The sequence below is a fragment of the Protopterus annectens genome, chromosome 7.part1 (genome assembly GCF_019279795.1).
Source record: "Protopterus annectens isolate FY-2018-M chromosome 7.part1, PAN1.0, whole genome shotgun sequence".
NCBI classification, from domain to species: domain Eukaryota; kingdom Metazoa; phylum Chordata; order Ceratodontiformes; family Protopteridae; genus Protopterus; species Protopterus annectens.
Genome location: NC_056740.1, coordinates 188512264 through 188532540, shown reverse-complemented (window position 1 = coordinate 188532540; position 20277 = coordinate 188512264). Strand labels below are relative to the sequence as shown.

Below are 20277 nucleotides of genomic sequence, written 5' to 3'. Positions count from 1 at the left end.
GATTTAATATTGTATAGCTTATCAGTTGGGGAACTGAAAGCACAACTGCAAGTAGTCAAAACTTTTTCAGATTCTATAAGACTGTCATTTGGTCTTAATAAATGTGCAAAAGCAATCTTTAAAGCAGGAAAACTGCAGCACCAAGAAAACATCAGTCTAGGATATAAAAGAACTTGAGCAAGAGAAAGTGTATAAATATTTGGGAATTGATGAAGGATCAACAGTATAACATGAACAAATGCGAATAAAACTTAGTAAGGAATATTTTAGAAGACTTGATTTTTGTTCCTAGATGTCAACATTGTTTTCAGTATTAATTTAAGCTATAAACCAATTTGCTCTTCCTGTTCCAACTTACAGTTTTGAAGTGATTGACTAGCCCCAGAATGTGTTGGATAGATCAGACAGGAAAAAAAGAAGGATGCTTCATGCTCACCAAATGATTTATAAAAATCATTACATACCAAGATTATATATTCCCCATTGCGAAGGAGGTATGTGCCTCTTTGAAATTGATTGCATGTATAGATCTGCAATTGTGGGACTGCACACATCTGCTGACCTTACATGACCCAAATGTAGTGAAAGTTTTGAAACATGAGGAGAATACATCTAAGATGACTTCCCTGCTTAGTCTAGCAGAAGCATATTGGCATCAAGCAGCAATGGAAATCAAACCAGAAGTAGATAAAAATCAGGCAGCAAATAAATGTGCCAAAAAACAAAAGAATACAAGGTGAAGGATTAGATGAGAAGGGAAGATATGTGGAAAATGCATAAGCATAGTTGCAAGTATAGAAAACTTATGGAAGAGCCTCATGTCGATCAGGATCGAAAAAAGGAATGGTTAAGGAGAGGTGAATTCAAACCAAAAGATGAGAAGTTAATATTAGTGGCCTAGGATAGTGTGATACTTGCACGATGGTTTACAAAGTCCATTGAACATGTGGGAGAAACAGACAAATGTAGGTTTTGTAAAACACAATTGGAAACAGTCGCACAACTTGCTGTTGGTTGTGACTTACTAATGGCATAAGGACTGTATACTGAAAGGCATAATAATGTGGCAAGACTGTTGCACTGTGGGGATTGTGCAATCATTATGGTATTGAAGTGGCTGAAAAACACTGGAAACATGAGCCACAAAGCATCATAAAAAATGAAGTCTACTTCACACGGGATCACCCATTACGAATAGTTCAAAAGATAGATGCGAGAAAACCAGATATAGTGGTCCATGAAAAGAAAACAAAAGTAGCATTGCTCATTGAAATCGCTACACCCAGTGACTACAGAGTCTTGCGTAGAGACACACGCACAGTCATTTTATATCAAGATTTGCAGGCAGAAACAAGAGCAATGTGGAAGAAAGATACCCAGACAACTCCAATAGTAGTAGGAGCAACAGGGCTTATAAAAAAGAATCTAAAACCAGTACATGTCATCCCATACGAATTGCAGGGAGAGTTATTACTGGGCACATTACGGGTTCTGCAAAGAGCACTTTTGGCTGACATCAAAGATTGAAACGGTGCTAATTTCATGAACTTTAATCATACTTTGACTTGGCAATGGGGTCCATTCCCATCATGGTATTAGAAACTCAAAAGATTTGGAGGAATTAAAAACTGGAGATTTAACCCATATGTCACTAGATGGGTAGCCAGCTGGCTCACTGACAGAACACATACTGTCAACGTTGGGAATTCTACCTCTACTAGTTATCAGACTTCATTTTCTATGATGCTTTGTGGCCCATGTGCAAAATGATCTCTGCTGGGCCCTCTACTGTTTGTTTATCAGAAGTCTAGGTGAAAGTAGACGGCCTGTGGCTTACCCCATTTGCTGATGATTGCAAACTGGGTGCAGTTATTGAGTCCCCAAACGATGTTAACATATTACAAAAGGGGCTAACACAGACAAATAATTGGTGCCAAAGCCACAGACTAAACCTAAATGCCAAAACGAAGTTCATTATTATCCCCTTTGGCAAAGAGGAGGTCCCTGCAAATTGCAATACTGACTACACCCCCCCCCTCCCCCCAAGCTCAAACCCAGTGGTGCGAGATTTTGGAACACAAGTAATAGCAATCTAAACGTCTATCACCATGTGTCCACAGTGTTAAGGAAAGCATTCTATGTTACACATCTCATAAGTAAGGGCATTGCATCCAAGACTAAGGATGTTATAACTCCTCTGTACTTCACCTCATCAGACCATTAATGGAGTACAATGTTACCTTTTGCATCTACCTCACCATACACCTGCAGCAGCTGAAGGGACCACAGAGGTTTCTCATTAAGAAAATTCAGGGCCTCCAGAACATGACCTACATGGAAAGACTGAAAGCCCTGTCAGTGTACTCTGTATACTACAGGCTCCTGAAAAGTGACTTGTGCCCGGCCTACAGAGCAGTTTCTAACCATGCCGTAATGGAAGTGCTGCACATCCACAAATCAAATGGGACAAGAGTCACTCACTCTAGGGACCTCAACTTAACCTTTGACATTAACTGAACATGTTGGAGAGACGGATATATCTCTCAGATATTGCTGCTCCTTGGAATAAACTCCCAGTTTGCATTAAGCAGAGCTTTTCAATAACCCTATTCAAGTGCAACTTCGACAGTTGGATGGGAGACTGTAAATTCACCCTTGGGGTGGCACCTATGTCCCTCACGGACAGGGGCAGTCGGTGCGTATCATAGGTTTGTTCTGCGAATAACGACCATCTAACCAAGGTAAACTAGGGAACACTGGTATAACATGGCTAGGCTTGTAAAGGCCCCAAGTCTATTAGCCTAGTAACCGCTTATGAACCTATGACTACAATGGCCATTTGAAGGCCAGGCATTCCCTTTCTGTAGTAGAGTATTTTGCATATATCTCGCTCAGTTTTTGCTAAGAGAACAGTCCAGAACAACCACATTTGGTAATAACATGTGCATATAAAAATGTATGAGCATGCATATTTAATGACTATTTATAAAATGTGCAAGGCAAACTGACCAATCAGATTAACTACTTCTGTATCAAATGTGCTGCATGCATGTGAGAAAGCTAGTACAGGCCAACTAAACCTCACATTCAGACACAGCTGCATTCTGCCTCACAGCCATTAAAATCTCATTGAAAACATTTTTTTCTGTTACTGCCAAATGTAGCTGGCACTTGAATACTCTGTAGTCAGTTTCCACATATTTTTAACAGGAAAAAGATATATGTTCTTAAATGTAAAAACAAAAGTCTAGAAACTATTACCGGGGCAGCTGTAAGCATGAGGTGCTCAGCTAGAAAACTGGTAAAACACGGCATGTATGTTTTAATGCTAATTTAAACCAATGCCTATAACTCTGCCAATGTGTAGTGTGTTGAGCCCAGATTTTCAGCCCACATTCTCCTTTGACTGCTACCACTTGAATGAACTGTGATATTAAATTGGTACTGTCTGGATCCAAAACTGGATTTGTTGAAACAACTGAGAAACTGCACTTACAAATGAAATTGTATAAAATGGCATACAGCATTTAGGAAGAAGAGTCCCTAAACTGACTTCTCTGAAAATTCCATACCCAAAATTCCTCATAATTAAAAGGTCATAACCCCTTTTCAACAATCACTTAGTTAAAATGGGCAATGCACTTTTTGTTGTGTTGTGTCTTTTGGCTTTTCCCGGTTATGGGTCACCACAGCGGAACTCCGGTCCTTTAAACCTTATCATTAACAAATGCTCATAACCCTTCAAAACCTTAACATTTTGATCTTGGATTGTCAGTATACCATCCATGGGTTGCCTCTGCCTGTGCTGTAAAATTGAATTTTTGCAACTCCTACCACAATGCAGTTTATGAAAATGACTGTGAAATGATATTTAGATGTGGAATCACTTAATGGCACACACAATTTTTATAGAAGTGTCCATAAAATGGCTACTCTGAAAATTTCATGCAAAAATTCCATAATAATCAACAAGTTACAATCCTGTGTAAGAGCCATTACAATGGGAGGAGGAACTCTTAACATTAAAATGTAGTACAAAGTGACACTTCTCACGTACCCCCCCCCCCCCCCCCTGGGTAGTAAGAGATTTCCCAAAACACTTCCTTCTTATCAAGAGAGACTTGAGTCTCAAAAGAAAGCCATGCCGCTCATGGTCAACCTGAAGGGCACCAGGGGAAAAAATACAGATGCCCATTTTTAAGAGCAATAATCAGTTGGGGTGTGTGCATGTTACAGACAATACCATGAGCCCATGGATTATAAGGCACTTGCCTTTTTGGCTAATCCTTTACAGCACTCTGAGCATGCAGTGGTATATGTGTCCTGCATATCTCCTCCCTTGTTGCACATATTAATATGCACAAAGATTAGCCGTGTCAGTGGCACAACAGGTAACACCCTTGCCTTAGGTGCTGAATGATCAAAAGAATACAGGTTTTATTCCCATCCCAGGAATCTGGATTAATTTATTACTGACACTGCAGTGCAGCATATGGAAGGTGCTGCACTCCTGACTGTGCTGTCCTTCAGATGAAATGTTAAACTGAGGCTCCATCTACCTGAGTTTGTAGTAACTGAGCTGGATGTAAAAGATCCCCTGGCACTTGTCAAAAAGAGTAGGGGAACTTCCATGGTGTCCTAGCCAGTTTCCACTTGTCAATATGAATACCACCTCAGGTAATCCCCTGAAAAGAGGCCACTGTTCTAGTGGGACTAACTTAGTCAACAAAAGGGTAAATTAAAAAAAAAAAACTAAATGTGCATATAGATTTTTATAGTATACACTAGTGTGTTTTGTCATGTTGCTCGTGTTTACGTCATTCTTTAATATTTTGGCCTTTTAGTTGTCAGGCTTTGTGTAGAATTGTTTTGATGTGTATTAAACAATATTTTGTATGTGAGGTTGCAGTATATAGTAAACAGCTCAACTTAACTTTGAAGTACTGCTTAATATTTAAATAAAGCAGTAAGGTGCTGGTAAAGCACGTAATTGTATTAAGAGCTGTCCTTGATCATTTTTTACCTTCTTGTCATTCATATTATCTTTCATATTTTGCATAAAAGTGCTTCTTTCAGATTTGTAGTTTAAATTTCTTTTCTAAGTAATCATTCTGGTTTTGCTGCTTTTTTTCTAAATTTACAAAAAAGAAATATTGGATATTAGGATACTTTTTTGGACTTGCGTGATTGTATTTGAAGCTGGTGACTTTTTTTTTTTTGCCTTTCTAAAGTTATTATTCACAATGAACTTGATAATAGTAGCTGTGACTTTTCTTTTTCAACAGAGAGCGAGGATGAATATAGTGATGATGATGATATGAGTTGGAAGGTTCGTCGTGCTTCCGTCAAATGTCTGGATGCCATCATTAGTACTAGACATGACATGGTGCAGGAATTTTACAAAACTGTGTCCCCAGCACTGATCAGTCGATTTAAAGAGAGAGAAGAGAATGTCAGAGCTGATATCTTCCATGCTTATATATCACTGCTGCGGCAAACCCGACCAATTCAGACATGGCTAAAGTCATCTGATAGTTCAAGGAAGGAAGAGTTGCAGCTTGTGATACTCCAAAATCAGGTTTGTTTTTTATTAGAACTAAGACAAATGCATGTTAAAATAAAAAAAAAAAAGCATAATAATTTCAGGGTATTCTCATTGTGTAAACTGAGCAAAAGATCGTATAAAGAGATTCCTACCTTTGGTAAAGGAGCACGGTTTGTCACGAGCATTGGGAATTCTCCACAGATGAGTTTCCCAGGCTACCATTCTCTCTCCCCCTTCTCACCATGTATCACACTTCACTCTTTCCCAGTTTTTTCCTGCACTTTGTGTATGGACAGAAGAAAATTGATTCAGGCTGCTATTGGGGGAAAGAAGTCTGTTTTGAGTGGTGATCTTTATTGTAAACGTTCTGGTTATCCCCCCCAACCTACTTTTAATTCCTTGTCAGTACTTGGCAGTTTCCTTTGCAGTTGTTTTACTTCTTTGTGTTTGGGCCTAGTCCCCTTCCCTTATCCTTGTGATGTCCATCCTGTTGGATGATGCACCCTATGTACATACTGCTAGTAGATTCACACAGTATTCTGTGTGCACAGTTTGTCTGATATTTAACAAGACCATCAGAAGATGGTAGAGGAAGACTATACTGACTTTGTGTTACAAGTTTTCTCAGCTATTCAGGTAGTATGAGAATCCAGTCATCCTTCAGACTGTTTCATCTTTTTTTCAGAAGAAACTGGCAAAATTGTTCCTTTCAAGATGAAATTGAGAACTTCCTTTGTCAGAAACTGGGATGTCACTGAAGCGACACCTCCATTTTAAATGGTGGCTCCATCTAATTCATCCTCTTATCAAGGACCATCTTGCCCCAAATTGTTTATAAAAGAAGCTTGCCCATCTGTCAGAGATTCATTAGAAATACTGTCTCTAATTGTGATAGAATCTTCTCCTCCTGCTGTTTGTTCAGGCTTCTGTAGTTCAGTGGAGTGTCTGAAACACAGAGGTTTATGCAAGCTACATCAATATGCATTTAATTTATGCTTGAGAAGCTTATCCTTCCCCATCTTTGAACCCACAGTCTCAGCAAACATGTTCTTGTCATGAAACTTTCTGCCTGGAATACTCAGATCAGAGGGAAGACTATCTTCATCTCATGGATGTTGACAAATTACTGAGATTTTGTGGGACATGAACAAATTTATTATGTAGACATGACCGGTTTCTTTTAAGTTTTATTTATTTGTTAGCCAGGTAAGTGAATTTGGTCCTCAGACCTTCTTTTGGCCATAACCTGGGACGCAAGGGTATTGTTAATTACAGTGCATGTAGACAGTTTGAGACTATGGTTTTGTGAAGTGAGAGGAAATTGAAGTACCTAGAGAAAGCCCACACACACAGGGAGAAGTTGCAGGCTTCACATAGCTATTGATTGAAAATGGTGACTGAAATCCCAATCCTTGTGATATGAGCCACAGATTTTACCCCTGAAGTCACACTGCTGACCTTTCCTAAATCATATCTCAACATGAAAGTCTTTCAGATTATCCTTTCCAAGTGGTTAACTGGTTGTACTATATTCTCATAAAAAGCATGGAAAGCTGCTTTTTGGGAACACCACAGCTGAATCCACTTGAGTAGTGGATAGTTCATGGCTTTTTTCCTATATAACCTTAACAAATAATGTTTATGCAGCTACAGTTTGGTCTGAAGACACTCCGAGACAGTAGAAGCTGGACATTATGGTCAGGTCTACTTTCAGGGTTACTGTCATTTGTGGCATGTTCTCATGACAATGGCCACCTAGGATGCTTATCTAAGGACTCTGCTGTAATGGCTGTCAGATTTACTTTTCTTGTTAGATAAAGTTAAGCACTTAACATAATGATGGGGTTAGAAGAAGCTCCATCTTTGGTGACATACCCTTCCTCATTCCTGGTACTTTGTTTTCTATTTTGCTGCCTTTTTTATTCATTCCTTAGCTGAATGTTGCCTGAAATGAAGAATAAGAGGTAGGGGACGTCTGATAGGAAAGGGGTATCAACATGGAAAAGTTTTATTTGCTGAGTGATCCTTATGGCTGCTAAAAATTATATTCTTACAGATTTGATGTTATAGAAAATAACTTTATTGTTTTATCATAGTAGCATAATCTCTGAAGCATAGTGGTATTTGCTTTGACCATACCACACTTGACCCAGGTTTGATTAACAGTACAAGAGCTAGAGGATCTTGCAGTGGAGGGATACAGGTGAGTGGCCAATGCCAAATCACTGGTCTTGGGGGGAATGACATTGTTGAATGTCTTGCCACTGTAGGTCCACTTGGGAGAGAGTACAGGATTGCAGCATTTGTAGCTACTAGGGTCTTTGAGGAGTCTTAGACTAGAAAAGACTGCAGATGTGTTTAAGCTGGAAACGTAGATCTATGAAAGCATGCATTCACATTGGATCTGGGGGATGTGATTTTCAGCTAGTTGGGGGGGGGGAGTTGGTGCACACAAGTCTTCTAAATTTCTGCTGGATGCTAGTCATGATCCCCAGTTCTTTTATTCCTCTTTATGCTACCCCTAGGATGCTAGGTATTTGAAGGAATAGTAGGGGATAGGAACTTGATGATACAAGAGGGGCAGATCCAGAAAAATGAATAATTAAAATAAATAAATGTTATTTTATTAGCGGTCCCATATGAGAAGAGCCTGCTGTCTACCTAGTTTCATAGTTTTTTCAGAATATCTGCCCACACGGTTTCTGGATTAATTTGTAGGATTACTTTAATGAATGTCATGCTTTCTATCATTCCAAGTATGTGATGGTGTTTACTTAAAGCAAAGCATTCTGTATACCTATTGGTCACTAGAGCCATAGCTGGGTCATCTAGCACCTGGCGCTGGTCCATGATGTAGCACCCCACCCCTTCAGGTGTTAAAGTGAAGAGCAAAAAAGGAAGTCTCTTTCTACTATAGCAAGCAGACTGGTACAGTTGTACCAATCTGTTTCCTACAGCCAGATCTATGCCCCCTCAGTTGAAGAGCAAAGCTTGCTACAGGTTAACATACATGAAGTACTGAAGTATCTTTTTGTGCTGGCATTTAGAAATGGTACATAAAGAATGCAGGAGCTACTCTTCTCGATTGCTCCCCTTAACACTTTGCATCCAGGTTGGCTGTCCCCTTCACCCCCCTCTTGCTATGCTTCTGTTGGCAGCCATGAAGGAGTGAAGAGTTCATGTATAGCATGATAGCTAAACAAAGAATCTGTGAGCATTGGATTAATAACAACTCTCTTACCGGGCTGTGTGTGGTAATTTAAGCTGTATAAGTAGGAAAATAAGACAAAAAGCATGCATAATTCATCACCGCTAGCAAAAAGAGAAAGCCCTGACTATGACCCAGATTACTTGGATTTTATTAATACCACTAACATCTCTTGGAGCTGAAACAGAGAGGATTTGCTTGCCTGTCATGTCCATTGCCACGGTGCCTTGGAGGAGTGGTGAAAACACATGGACAGCCATAGGGTGGACATTTGATTGCCAAGTCACATTTGTGTTATCCTTCATTGCAGGTGCATGGGAGCATATACTCACCTGGGATGACATAGTAGCTCCTGTAGTGATGTAGATTACACATCCCCCACCCAGGGGAGGATGCTTGGGCATGCACTATATGCCATCATTGCTGCATTGCCAAAAGGGCCACCGATCACTTCCATTACTGCTCTGGATTAGCCCATTTATTATGGATATTCACTGCAGGGAACAAATGGACTCAAACCTATTTTGGGGAGGCTTGATGGCTAACAGTCATTGAGCAAAAAGCATAAATTCATAAATATCTTGAGAAATGGAGTAGACTTTGAAGACATAGCATAATTCCCTTGAATTATCCTTGCAGTTCTGCTCAATTGAAAGTTATTTGTTGGTAGGAAAGGGGTAGATTTTGTGTGGAGTACTTTTTCTCTGTATTGTATCAATGGGTCGTTAATGTAAAGATTTTTATTTCATTATCCAAAAATTAATTACAGTAAGTTTGCTGGGATGCATACATTATTGCTTTCATTTTATTATAGTGATGTGGTTCTGGGTCAGGATTTTTGACTGGTGTATGCATTTACCTATTACATTTTGCTTATTGGCCTTCTGAAAATGTATAACCTCTGAGATGGCATTTGTTTTTACCTTCTCTTCTGTTTTGTCCTTTTTTTTATCATTATCATAAACAATGTCTTGTAACTTTTTGGGGTCTTTGGAAATGTGATAAGTGATGGACAGTAAGAGGTACAGTTATAAAATATGAGATAGATGGGGGTACTCCACAATACCAAAAACACCATGGTGATGCACTAAGTTGCACAAGTGTTTAGCATGATGCAATTCACTGCTAATCAGCCAACTGTTAGGTCCAGTATTTTGCTGGCATGCTGACAGAAAGGTTGCTTACTGAATTATTGCAGCCATTCTGATGGCACCAGTCAAGTTACTGAAGTGACAAGTCTATGGGTGGTCACATGACTGACCTGAGACATGCAGTGAGGTGGTGGTGTTTGAGAGAAGGGGCCACCTGGCAAGACAACTCTATCAGCTACACAAGAAGATGCTCTGTGGTTTCAGTGTGGATGTCCAGCCATTGGCCTACATCAGTCTTGACCATCCACTGCACCTGATGCCAGGTGATCCAGGGAGAACCTTCCAGGACCCTATAAAAAAAAAGCCTCTGCCTCCCTCCTGAGAGGTTGCCATAAAGCCATCAATGAGGCCTGCATTTCACCTATCACAGGGTAACCTTTGTCCCCTTCTAGAGAGGCAGGCCTGATGACCACTGCTGACCCTGCAGCAAGCATGTCTGGTAGCACAGACCCAGGTGGCCTCTTCCATTCCATATCTTGCACCACAGCTAACCCTGTAAAAGAAGGGAACAGAAGGAGAGAGAGAGAGATAAAAAAAAAAAAGTGCAACGCATTCAAACTATACTGTACTTCTGCTTGAGAAGACTGTCACTTCTTGGGCAGGCCTGCCAGTTTGATGCAATATCATCTGCTGCTGTAAAATGTAGGAACTGCAGTAATCATTACTTTTTGTCCCTGCCAACAGAACGCAAGGACAGTAATAGACAATAGGTCATAAATACAATGCAAAACCATGTATTAAATGCTTACTTGTTGAATGCTGTCTCTTTCCTTAACCTTTTCCTCATGTTGCTGGAACATGTCAGGGTGGTGCCTCTGCAGGTTGCTGTATATGTGCCAACACCATTCAGCAGAGCAGATGATTGTGTCATCACCCGCCACCCTAGTAAGCTGGTGCCAGGCATTAGTCATGTACATGGCCATCACGTGACCCTAACAAGTTCTGTGTGTAATATCTGTGTGGTAAATAGAGAAATATTTTAGCACATTGGCTGCAGCAGGCAAAAGCCACCCTTTTGAAGAGCGTCATGTTGACTTAGTTTAGAATGAGGAGGTAAATGGTACCCCGTTGTGCACATCAGCACATTATGGACAGTCTGTGATGTTCATCTTTGGCAGCAAGGATGCACAAAGGAAAGTATCACTAGCATGCACAGGCAGCCCAACAAGCTTAGCAGTGTCAAGCAGCCCTACAAGCTTAGCAGCAGTGTCATTGGATGAAAGTATTGTGCATATGAACTGCTATACCAGGAATGGCCAAGCAGAGTAGTGCTGACTGTGGCTGATAACACATCACTTTACAGCAGCAATTAAGAGATAGTTGCATTAAATTACATTATTAGCATCACTATTGAGTTGTGAGGGCAATTTTTGCATGTTAAAAAGTGCTACCACCATGTTGCAGAAAACCATATTATAATAAGGAATTTAGGAATAGGAGTACAATGGATAAATTTGTACTGCCATGTAGTCATACTTACAGCAGACAAGACAACTCATAATAGACCTTAGGATTGTAGAGTACACATGGAAACGACATTAACAGATAATGAAAAGTGGATGTGCATGGGATTACAGCACAAAGTGCATGACTGGTTGCAGTCCTGCTATACAGGGGTCTTATACTGACAAGCAACAGCAGTTAAGGTCAGAAATGGGGTCCTGTTTTCTTTTTGGGGGAGGCTTCACCCTTGACGAGGAATACAGCACAAAGACCCCTCTGATGATTGGTAAGCTGCTTTTTTAGAACATTGATATGCATGTATAGCATATATAACTCCTTGGCAAACTTATAAATGGCCAAACAGTAGCATGACTTTTGTCTTTTATTTGCAGCATTCTTCCATATTCTCCTTTGTTAAAAAAAATCTAAGGTACTAAGATGCATTCTCTTTCACCTGTCTTAATTCCATTCTTACAGAATTTCTAGCAGCAGAATAAAAGTGATGTTATTTAACAGTGGACTCTGGCTGTATCATCTTGTAAGGGAGGAGTTTGGAATAGGATGGTGGTCGGGCCCTGGCCTTATCTTGCAAAGGAATGGTTTGGAGAGGGATTGAGGTACTCTTGTAGTGTAAGCAGCTTGCACACTTTGCACAGTATTTTTGCAGTTTTTATTTTCCTTCAAGGTTGTCTGTTGTAGAACAGTTCCTGTTGTCATTTTACATATTAAATATGCTGCATTAATGGGTAGGGAGTGATACATAAGTAGTGCTGCTTGATCCTAATTTTTACATGACAGGTTGAGATAGATGGAGCTAGAACATTAGTTGACTGATGGTCAGATGATTCAGTTTAGCCCAATATTATGCCTCTGTTCTGTGGGATGGAGACATTGGTGATTGAGCATACCTGCTATGAAGCAAGTTAAACATCATTGCCCTGTTGCATTTGATCATTCTGGGGCTGAACTGCAGCAGTTAGGTACCTGCTTAATCAATTTGATCATAGTCTTGGTTTAAATAGTAGATGCAGAAACAGAAGTGGTAGCTTATCTGTTTGTGAACTGATAACTGAAGAAATTTTAGGAGGAATAAATGTTTAATCTTTACCTGATGATCAGTTGTCCAAGTTAAACTTGAATTGGGTTAAGGGATTTTCCTTTTGGGATGAAATAAGTTATATCTAGGGTTAAGTTTTTAAATTTTATGAAACAGTTTGCAAGCAACTGAATAGACACATATTTAAAAATAAAATATATAAAAAAATACTGACCAAGAATGTCAATTCAAAATAGAGTTTTGTCATATGTAGTTCATAACTTAACAACACAAGGAAAGAAATCATAGCATACCAGTTCTGTCTTCCATTAAGTAGATTGGGCCTTGTTTCTCTCATTTTAAACAAGCCACCATGTATTTCTGGATTATTAATCAAACTGACAAAAGATATGTATATTTAGAACATTAAAATATATATTCATGTGACAGGTGGACACCTGTGTTGTCAAATCTGAAAGTGATCCTTCAGATATATGTGCAGGTTTGAATTCAGACATATAACACCCAATCCACACTATTTTATTTTTAATGGTCAAAAGGATAAAACTATAAAAACAGTGAAGAATCTAATAAGAAAAAGGTATAGTAGTAGTTGTGAAGATTGTCCTTTCACAACTTTGGAATAAAAGAATACCCCATTGTAATTTCACCAGCTCAATTGTTATGGACAGAAGGTTAAAAAGCAAATGCACTACTTCCAGTACATCACTGGTGCCTAAAAATAGGTGCAAATTTAAGGAAGTACTAGGAATAAAGCAACACTAACCAAAATACTAATGCTATAGAAACTATAGAAGACTTGATTTACCTGCTGGAGATAAAGAATACAGAAAACAGTGGTTAGGTTTGTAGCTTGACGCTGAAGTTGATCAAGCAGCCAAACCAATATCATGTGTTATCCATGGGAAAGACGGAAAGCTACATAGGAGGAACTGTATGCATTTTTGTAGTTTGAATTCCAGAGAGGAAGAACAATAAGAAATGTCACAAACAGCACTTTTGCAAGAATGTAGAGACTGTAATGATTATGAAAGGCAAGAGTTAGAGGCTGTTCTGGTTGTGTCTCCAGGTGGTCACTGAGCAGCACGGGTAATCCCAACAATAAGATCAGCTCTACAGAGAGGGGCACCTTGTTAAATTAGATTTAGAAGTCTATTGAAGAAACTAGCAAGATATATAGACGACTCAATAGTTGATCACAGTACTAAAGGGTGAAATGCTGCAAATATTAAAATGTCTTTTAATTTTGTACAAAAATGTCTTGTTTTGTACAAGCTTTTGACATGTTTAGTATAAGGATAATTTTAAATTATGTAACCCGTGCTACCTCAAAGAATTTATAAATATATTTGGTAACTAAAAACATGTTCTACTGAACTGGGTGTGTATCTTTTAAAATGCAAATACCTAGCTACAAGAAATTGCATGTCATGTGGTATACTTTCTAGGAGAGTTTGAGAAAACACCTTATGGAGACTAGTAACACATCCCTGGTTTATCCATTGTTTATTTGACATTTGTAAAAAGATTCAGAAAGCACTTGTACTGCCCCAGAGAAGAGGACAGCGTTTGCAACCATCACGGATTCAACCCTGATACTTGAAGGTAGATGGAAAAAGTTGTGGGTTGCTGTGTGATTAAAAAATGGGTGCTGTCAAAAACTGTTCATATGATGTTTATGGGAGATAGTCCTCCTAGCAGCCCAAACTTAATTCAGAATATTGTTACAAGGGCAACTACCTGGAGAGCAGATTGAGGCTAGATTCTTCTAGAGGCAACTTTACTGTGCAGTTGATGAATTCACACTAGGCTAATGAAGGCTGAATCCCCAACCCAGTGTTATCTTTGGAGGATAAAGGACTTGGAGGTAAGCCCCCATCTCCCTCTACTGGGGTTGTATAATGGAATTCTTGCAGTGCTCTATTCTGGCTGTTTGTATACCTTGTCAATCAGTCTGATCTAAGGTATTCAGCCATCAGTCAATAATACATGGAACTAAGGGCTCTTTTACCATGACTCATGATCTACTTATGCAGAAGTTCCTGGTTGGGGAGAGTTCATAGGCCGTCCCATGTCAGGACTTGAATCTCTGGGGCAGTACATCAAGCAGACACTTGTCTGAGTGCTTAAGTCACAATTATTAGCTTGCCCCTATAGGATGTTTGTTCTAAAACATGCACCAGGCCTAGCACAGACCTCCGTGCAACATGCACTACCTTCAGTTGGTGCACAGCTGAACATTGTTTCCCTGTCCCCAAACACCTGTAATGGTCATTTATGAGAAGTGTAGTTTGCACTGTCGAGCTGGCATTTTCTAAGTGGATTCCAACGTGCATACTTTTGCTATGAGGCAAACTTTATTGAAACCTGTTGAAAAAATGCATTGTCAGAACTTTTCACCAGAACAGTTCATGCCCCCACTGCTTGTTTCAAGAATGTTTCCAGTGCATATATTTGTGCCATGGCCCCTTATCCTCCTGCACTTATCTCCAGCAAGCATTGTCAAAGTAACTGGACTTGGGAAGTCAGGCTACTTTTGGAAAGTCAGTATTTCAGGATCGTAATATCTGAGCTATGTGTTTGATTTTCCAGCTTCTTCCACTGTGATGGTTACTACTTGGGATTCAGCCTAATCATAGGAACCCACTAATGAAGCTCCTCAGTGGCAGAAGTAACAGAGATGTTCTTATTATATTAGTTTATCTGTGAGAGGACCCCCTCCTTGATGGATCCAAAATATTCCTTTTCACTTCTTCTGCTGATTATCTTTTGCCGGCTATTTATTCCCCCTTGGGGTGCAGCTCCTTTAACTCCAGGAAGAATATATTATATATTACTTAATATGTTATCATGTCTGTGCTATCTTCTTTATCAGAAGATGTTCAGTATTGTCATGGGAGTGAACTGGCAGGTTCTGGGAATGTGCATGTTTTTTACAGCAGGCATGTTACATCACAGTATCCCTTAGCATAGGTGAATAGACTTCTGTAAGATTTTACAATTTGGCAGAAAATATGACCTGAAGTAAGAATCATAAGAGGGGACTCCTTTTCCATATCAAATGAAATGATAAAAAGGTATCTGTTATGCAATAAACAAGAAAAATTGTCCAGAGTCACCAAAACCACCACTAAACGACAAAAAGTGACTTGGAGGGCGACACAATAAAGCCCCAGTAGCAAGGGAGCCCGCAGGATTTTTTGCAGGGGGGTGCAAACCCAGAGCCCCACCCACATATCTTGCCCCGCCCCCTGCCAACACAGCCCCGCCCAAGTCCACCCACCCAAGCCCCGCCCACACAGCCATTCCAGTGTCCCATTACTTGGCTATTTCTCCCCATTTACTGTAGACACTCTTCAAATCTGTGTGCATACTGTGTTATGCTTTAGTTCTACAATGATTACAGGCAGTTGGATTTAAATTTACAACTTTTATTTCAAACATTATAGCCCAAACACTGAGACATTTACTAAACCTAAACAAAGCAATAGTCTTGCAATGAAAACAGACTTGGCATTAAAGCTTCTCTACTTTTGAAACTCACATTCAATGAAACGGCATTGAAACCCACATTCAAAGAAAATGCATCTGGCCAGTGGCAGGTTATTTACCTTTGAACTGTTTTCAAGCAATAGACTCCTTGCACACCGTTAGGGCCATGCAAAAGTTATTTGATTTACCTGATTGTATTAATTATAATATATAATTGAATTATATCCCTTGTATTATACAGCAACACTTGTATATTTCAGTGTTTCATCTACAAATTCAGTGCCTGCTGCCGTCAAAGAATAAATTGCCTATGTTAAATTAAAAAAATGGTAAGCTGGTATATTGCAATAGAAAATGGATGACAAGCTGAAAAACAGGTTCATAGTTATTAGGCATCTCATCCAAAGGAGGACATCCTGAGGGACTGCAGCATACAAATGTATATGCTGTAGGAATAGAACCTCAAGCCTTTACATTAAGATGCAAGTATTCTACTTGTGGTGCTACTAACATAGCTTTAAAACGTTATACCACAATAGAGATACCATTTGCTAAACAAAATGGTTGCACATTGTAAATAGACTTGGCATGAGCAGCAGTGAACTTCGCTTCCCTTAAAACTCACAGTTCCTTGAAAATGCACTTGAAAATTCCACCTGCTAACTTTAACTTGGGCATTTCACTTTCTCTCTCTCTTACAAAGATACCACACCCCTCAAGGCTTAGTGCAAGAAATCTTGGCAAAGCCTAAAATAAATAGGGACAAATTATAAATATGGCTCTCAGAAAATTGCAAGAATAACAGGATTTGTGTTAGTATGCATTTTTCTAAATGACATGACATCTAAAACTGAAATGTCTCATTATTTAGCAACTTCAATCCTTTTTAAGAGGAATATGGGGCAAAAATCTGGACAGCTGAGGGGTATGCTACCTCCCTCTTATACACACACCAAATAATTCTGGTCAGACTTGAATTAGTTCTGGGAAGGTTGCACTGAACGGCACCGTGCTTGATCTGAAGTGGGTGAAATCCTGGTAGCTAGTGATTGCAGCTCAGCAATGTGTGGAGCATTAAAGCATTTTTAGCAGAGCATTGTTTCATCACTACCTATTGTGTTTGCACATAAGCTGTAGTTATTTCAAACATTTGCCTTTTTTGATTACTACAGAGTACATTTACCCACCAGAGCTATTGTGTTTTGACTTCAGTGTGGAGCTAGTTGTTGCAGGGCATGGCTTTTAAGTAAGGTAGCAATGCTTATTTACCATATACCATTAAAGCCACCCAACTACAAGTGTACTAACACACAGACACTGCTATAAGACACTGGTCTCCAATAAAATGTAATGAGCTTCTGAAAATACTGTAATCCTGTCCTTTTTATTACAAATACTGTCATATGCATTTCAATACCCAAGGCTTATACATTATCTAGCTATGTAAATATTCTCTGCATGGCAACAACGAAAAGGCTTTCAATGCTAGCAATTCTTTAACAATATGCTTACTAAAGCTTACTTGCATCTTACAATGTCCGACAAGCTTACTAAAGCTTACTTGCATCTTACAATCTCCGACAAGCTTACCTGATGTTCATTAAACCATGGCTACTTAAACAGAGCAACAGGACACTGTGATAGCATGCAGTTCCTGAATAATAAGAAGCATAAATCAACAGTATAAAAATCTGATAGAAAACCAGAACATTTTGCAAAATCAAGGACAGATGAAAAGCCACGGTCATATTTGTGATCTACCTTGGATGGGGAATACTCTGCACACTTACTGCATAACTGCTTCTTGCCTTCCTTGGACACATCCCGAGCCACTACAATGGGGGCTGGGGTGCAATAAGTATGTCATAATTTGAAGGCTCTGACACTCCTACCTCTCAACTTCAGAGCAAGAAATCTGGACAAAGCCATACATAGAACTAGAAGTGGGACACAGGCCCAAAAATAAGGCCAATTTTTAAATATTGCTCTTATTAACTTAATAGAACAGGTAGATCTTGCATTAGTACAAATTTTCTGAAGGGTATAAAATCTGAAACTCAAATGTCTGCCATTATCTTCTAACTTCAATCTTTAATGACTTGCCACTAATTTGCCAGAAACCACAATTTTATGAAAAACAGACCAAAATGTGATGCAAAAATACCTGTCAAAAGGGACACCTTTTTAATATTAACAGTTAACTTGAAGCAGCTAACAAAATAAGAGCATCCACATGCATTTCTGAAATAAAGGTAATCTACAACTGATCATTACAATTATAATTGTAAACCCTCCACATTTTCTTCCAAAATTGCCATTTTGGAGGAGGCATTATTAGGGGAGAGCAACATTTTGAGCCAGAATTGGGGACAATTGAGATGTTTGGATATTCCTAATCTACAAAGTGATTTGCACGTACCTCTCAACCTCTTAATGCAGGAAATCTGAACAAGGCCAAATATATTGGGGAACATAGAAACACTACTAAAAATTGCTCATGTATAAACTTAGACAGTTTTGCATTAGCATGCATTTTTCTGAAGGTTATGACATCTGAAACTCAATGTCTGTCATTTAATGGCTTCATTCCTAAATGATTTGCTAGAAAACCACAAATTTTGAGAAACAAACCAAAAATAAGCAGCAAATATCTATTAATTCTGCAAAGATATGGACAACTGAGAGGTATAGTTCAACCGGGGCTGTCTGAGTTTGCTACCCCCCCCCCTCACAAAATCATGGTCAAATGGAGCCTCCCCCCTGCAGCCATTCCAATGTCCCATTCCTTGGTTATTTTGCCCCATTTACCATAAACACTAATGTGCATACTGCTTTACTTCTCGATGATTTAGGATTTCATTTGAAAGTTTTATTTTGCATTTTACAGCACAAACCCTAATACATATCTGTTAAAGCAATGCAGTCTCAATAAAAATAGACTAACATTAATACTTCTCTGCCCTTGAAACTCACATGCATTGAAACAGCACCGAAACCCACTTTCAGAGAAAATACATTTTGCCAATTGCAAATATTAACTCTGGGCTGTCTTCAAAATCATAGGCCCCTCGAACATAACATACACATGCTCTTTGATACACCTTCCTGACTGTATTACATTATATTCCTTGTACAATACAGTACAGTTGTTAAAGGGCATTTTAAATTTATTGTTTTGAAAATTTTTCCAGTAAACAAAGAAACAAAAAGCATCCACCAATGACAAAATTGCCCAATTCAGAACATTTCCATCATAAAGTCTACTCAAGTCCACCAGTATCAGTAAAAAATATACACAATCGCTGTAGTAAAATCCACATTGAAGAAATTTGTAACCAATAGAGGTTGCTGCTAGCAAACACTTTATATGTCATTGTTTAATCTACAAATAAAGTGCCCGTTACCCTTGAAGAATAAATTGCCTTTGTTGCATGCAGTAAAATGAAAAGCTAGTAATACCGCAATAGAGAATGGATAGCAAACAGTTAACAAGTTCATAGTTACTAGGTATCTTTGCCAAAAGGACTGCAGCATCCACCCTCTTTACAACACAATACAGCATCAGCAATACCTACTGCGGGAGTAGAACCCACAGCCTTCAGCATCTAAAGCAAGTACACTATCTGTTGTGCTATTAATGTAAGCACACTAAACATAATCGGCACTAAACTTTTGCTCCCCTGCAGCTCTCAGCTCCTTGTAAAATCTACTCGACACTCAGCTGTATCTCTGAACTTTGCAGCACAAAAAATCTGGAAAAAGCCGAAATTTATTGGGGGGGGGGCAAAAGGCCAAACAACAGGGACACATTTTAAACATTGCTTGTATAATGTTTGAAAGTTGCTAGAATAAAATGCTGCATTACCACCATACATTTCACTGCCACGTCTTGAACACAGGGGACCCCGTGCAAAAGTCAAAGCAACATACCACTACGCCAAATCAGCTGTTTTGTGAAAGAGGAAGACTGAAACTTTACCATTTAGTGAATTCAGTTCTCACCATAGCACAGCTGTCAACCTCTTAGCACAAAAGACCTGAACAAAGCCAATAATGGGTGACTACAACCACCAAACATTCAGTGAATTCAGTTCTCACCATAGCTCTCAACCTCTTAGCAAATAACACCCGGACAAAGCCAGTAATGAGAGAATATAGACCCCAAACATTTTCAGTGAAATCAGTTCTTACCATAGCTCTCAACATTAGCAAAAAACCTGGATGAAGCCAATAAATACCTGGATGAAGCCAATAAATACCTGAACAAAGTCAATACTGGGTGAATACAGCCCCCAAACATATTCAGTGAATTCAATTCTTACCATAACTCTTAACCCTAGCACAAAACCTGGATGAAGCCAATAATGGGGGGAATACAGTC

The 20277-nt window shown here is 39.2% G+C and overlaps 1 protein-coding gene across 1 annotated transcript in view; it reads left to right on the top strand.

Annotated features, from left to right (window-relative positions):
* Window positions 1–20277, top strand: part of LOC122807680 (cullin-associated NEDD8-dissociated protein 1-like) — a 1198738-nt gene that overhangs the window by 701657 nt on the left and 476804 nt on the right. Inside the window, exon 8 of the mRNA XM_044078634.1 lies at window positions 5286–5578. Within this exon, the coding sequence (XP_043934569.1) occupies window positions 5286–5578 (293 nt within the window). The remainder of the gene's footprint in view (window positions 1–5285; window positions 5579–20277) is intronic.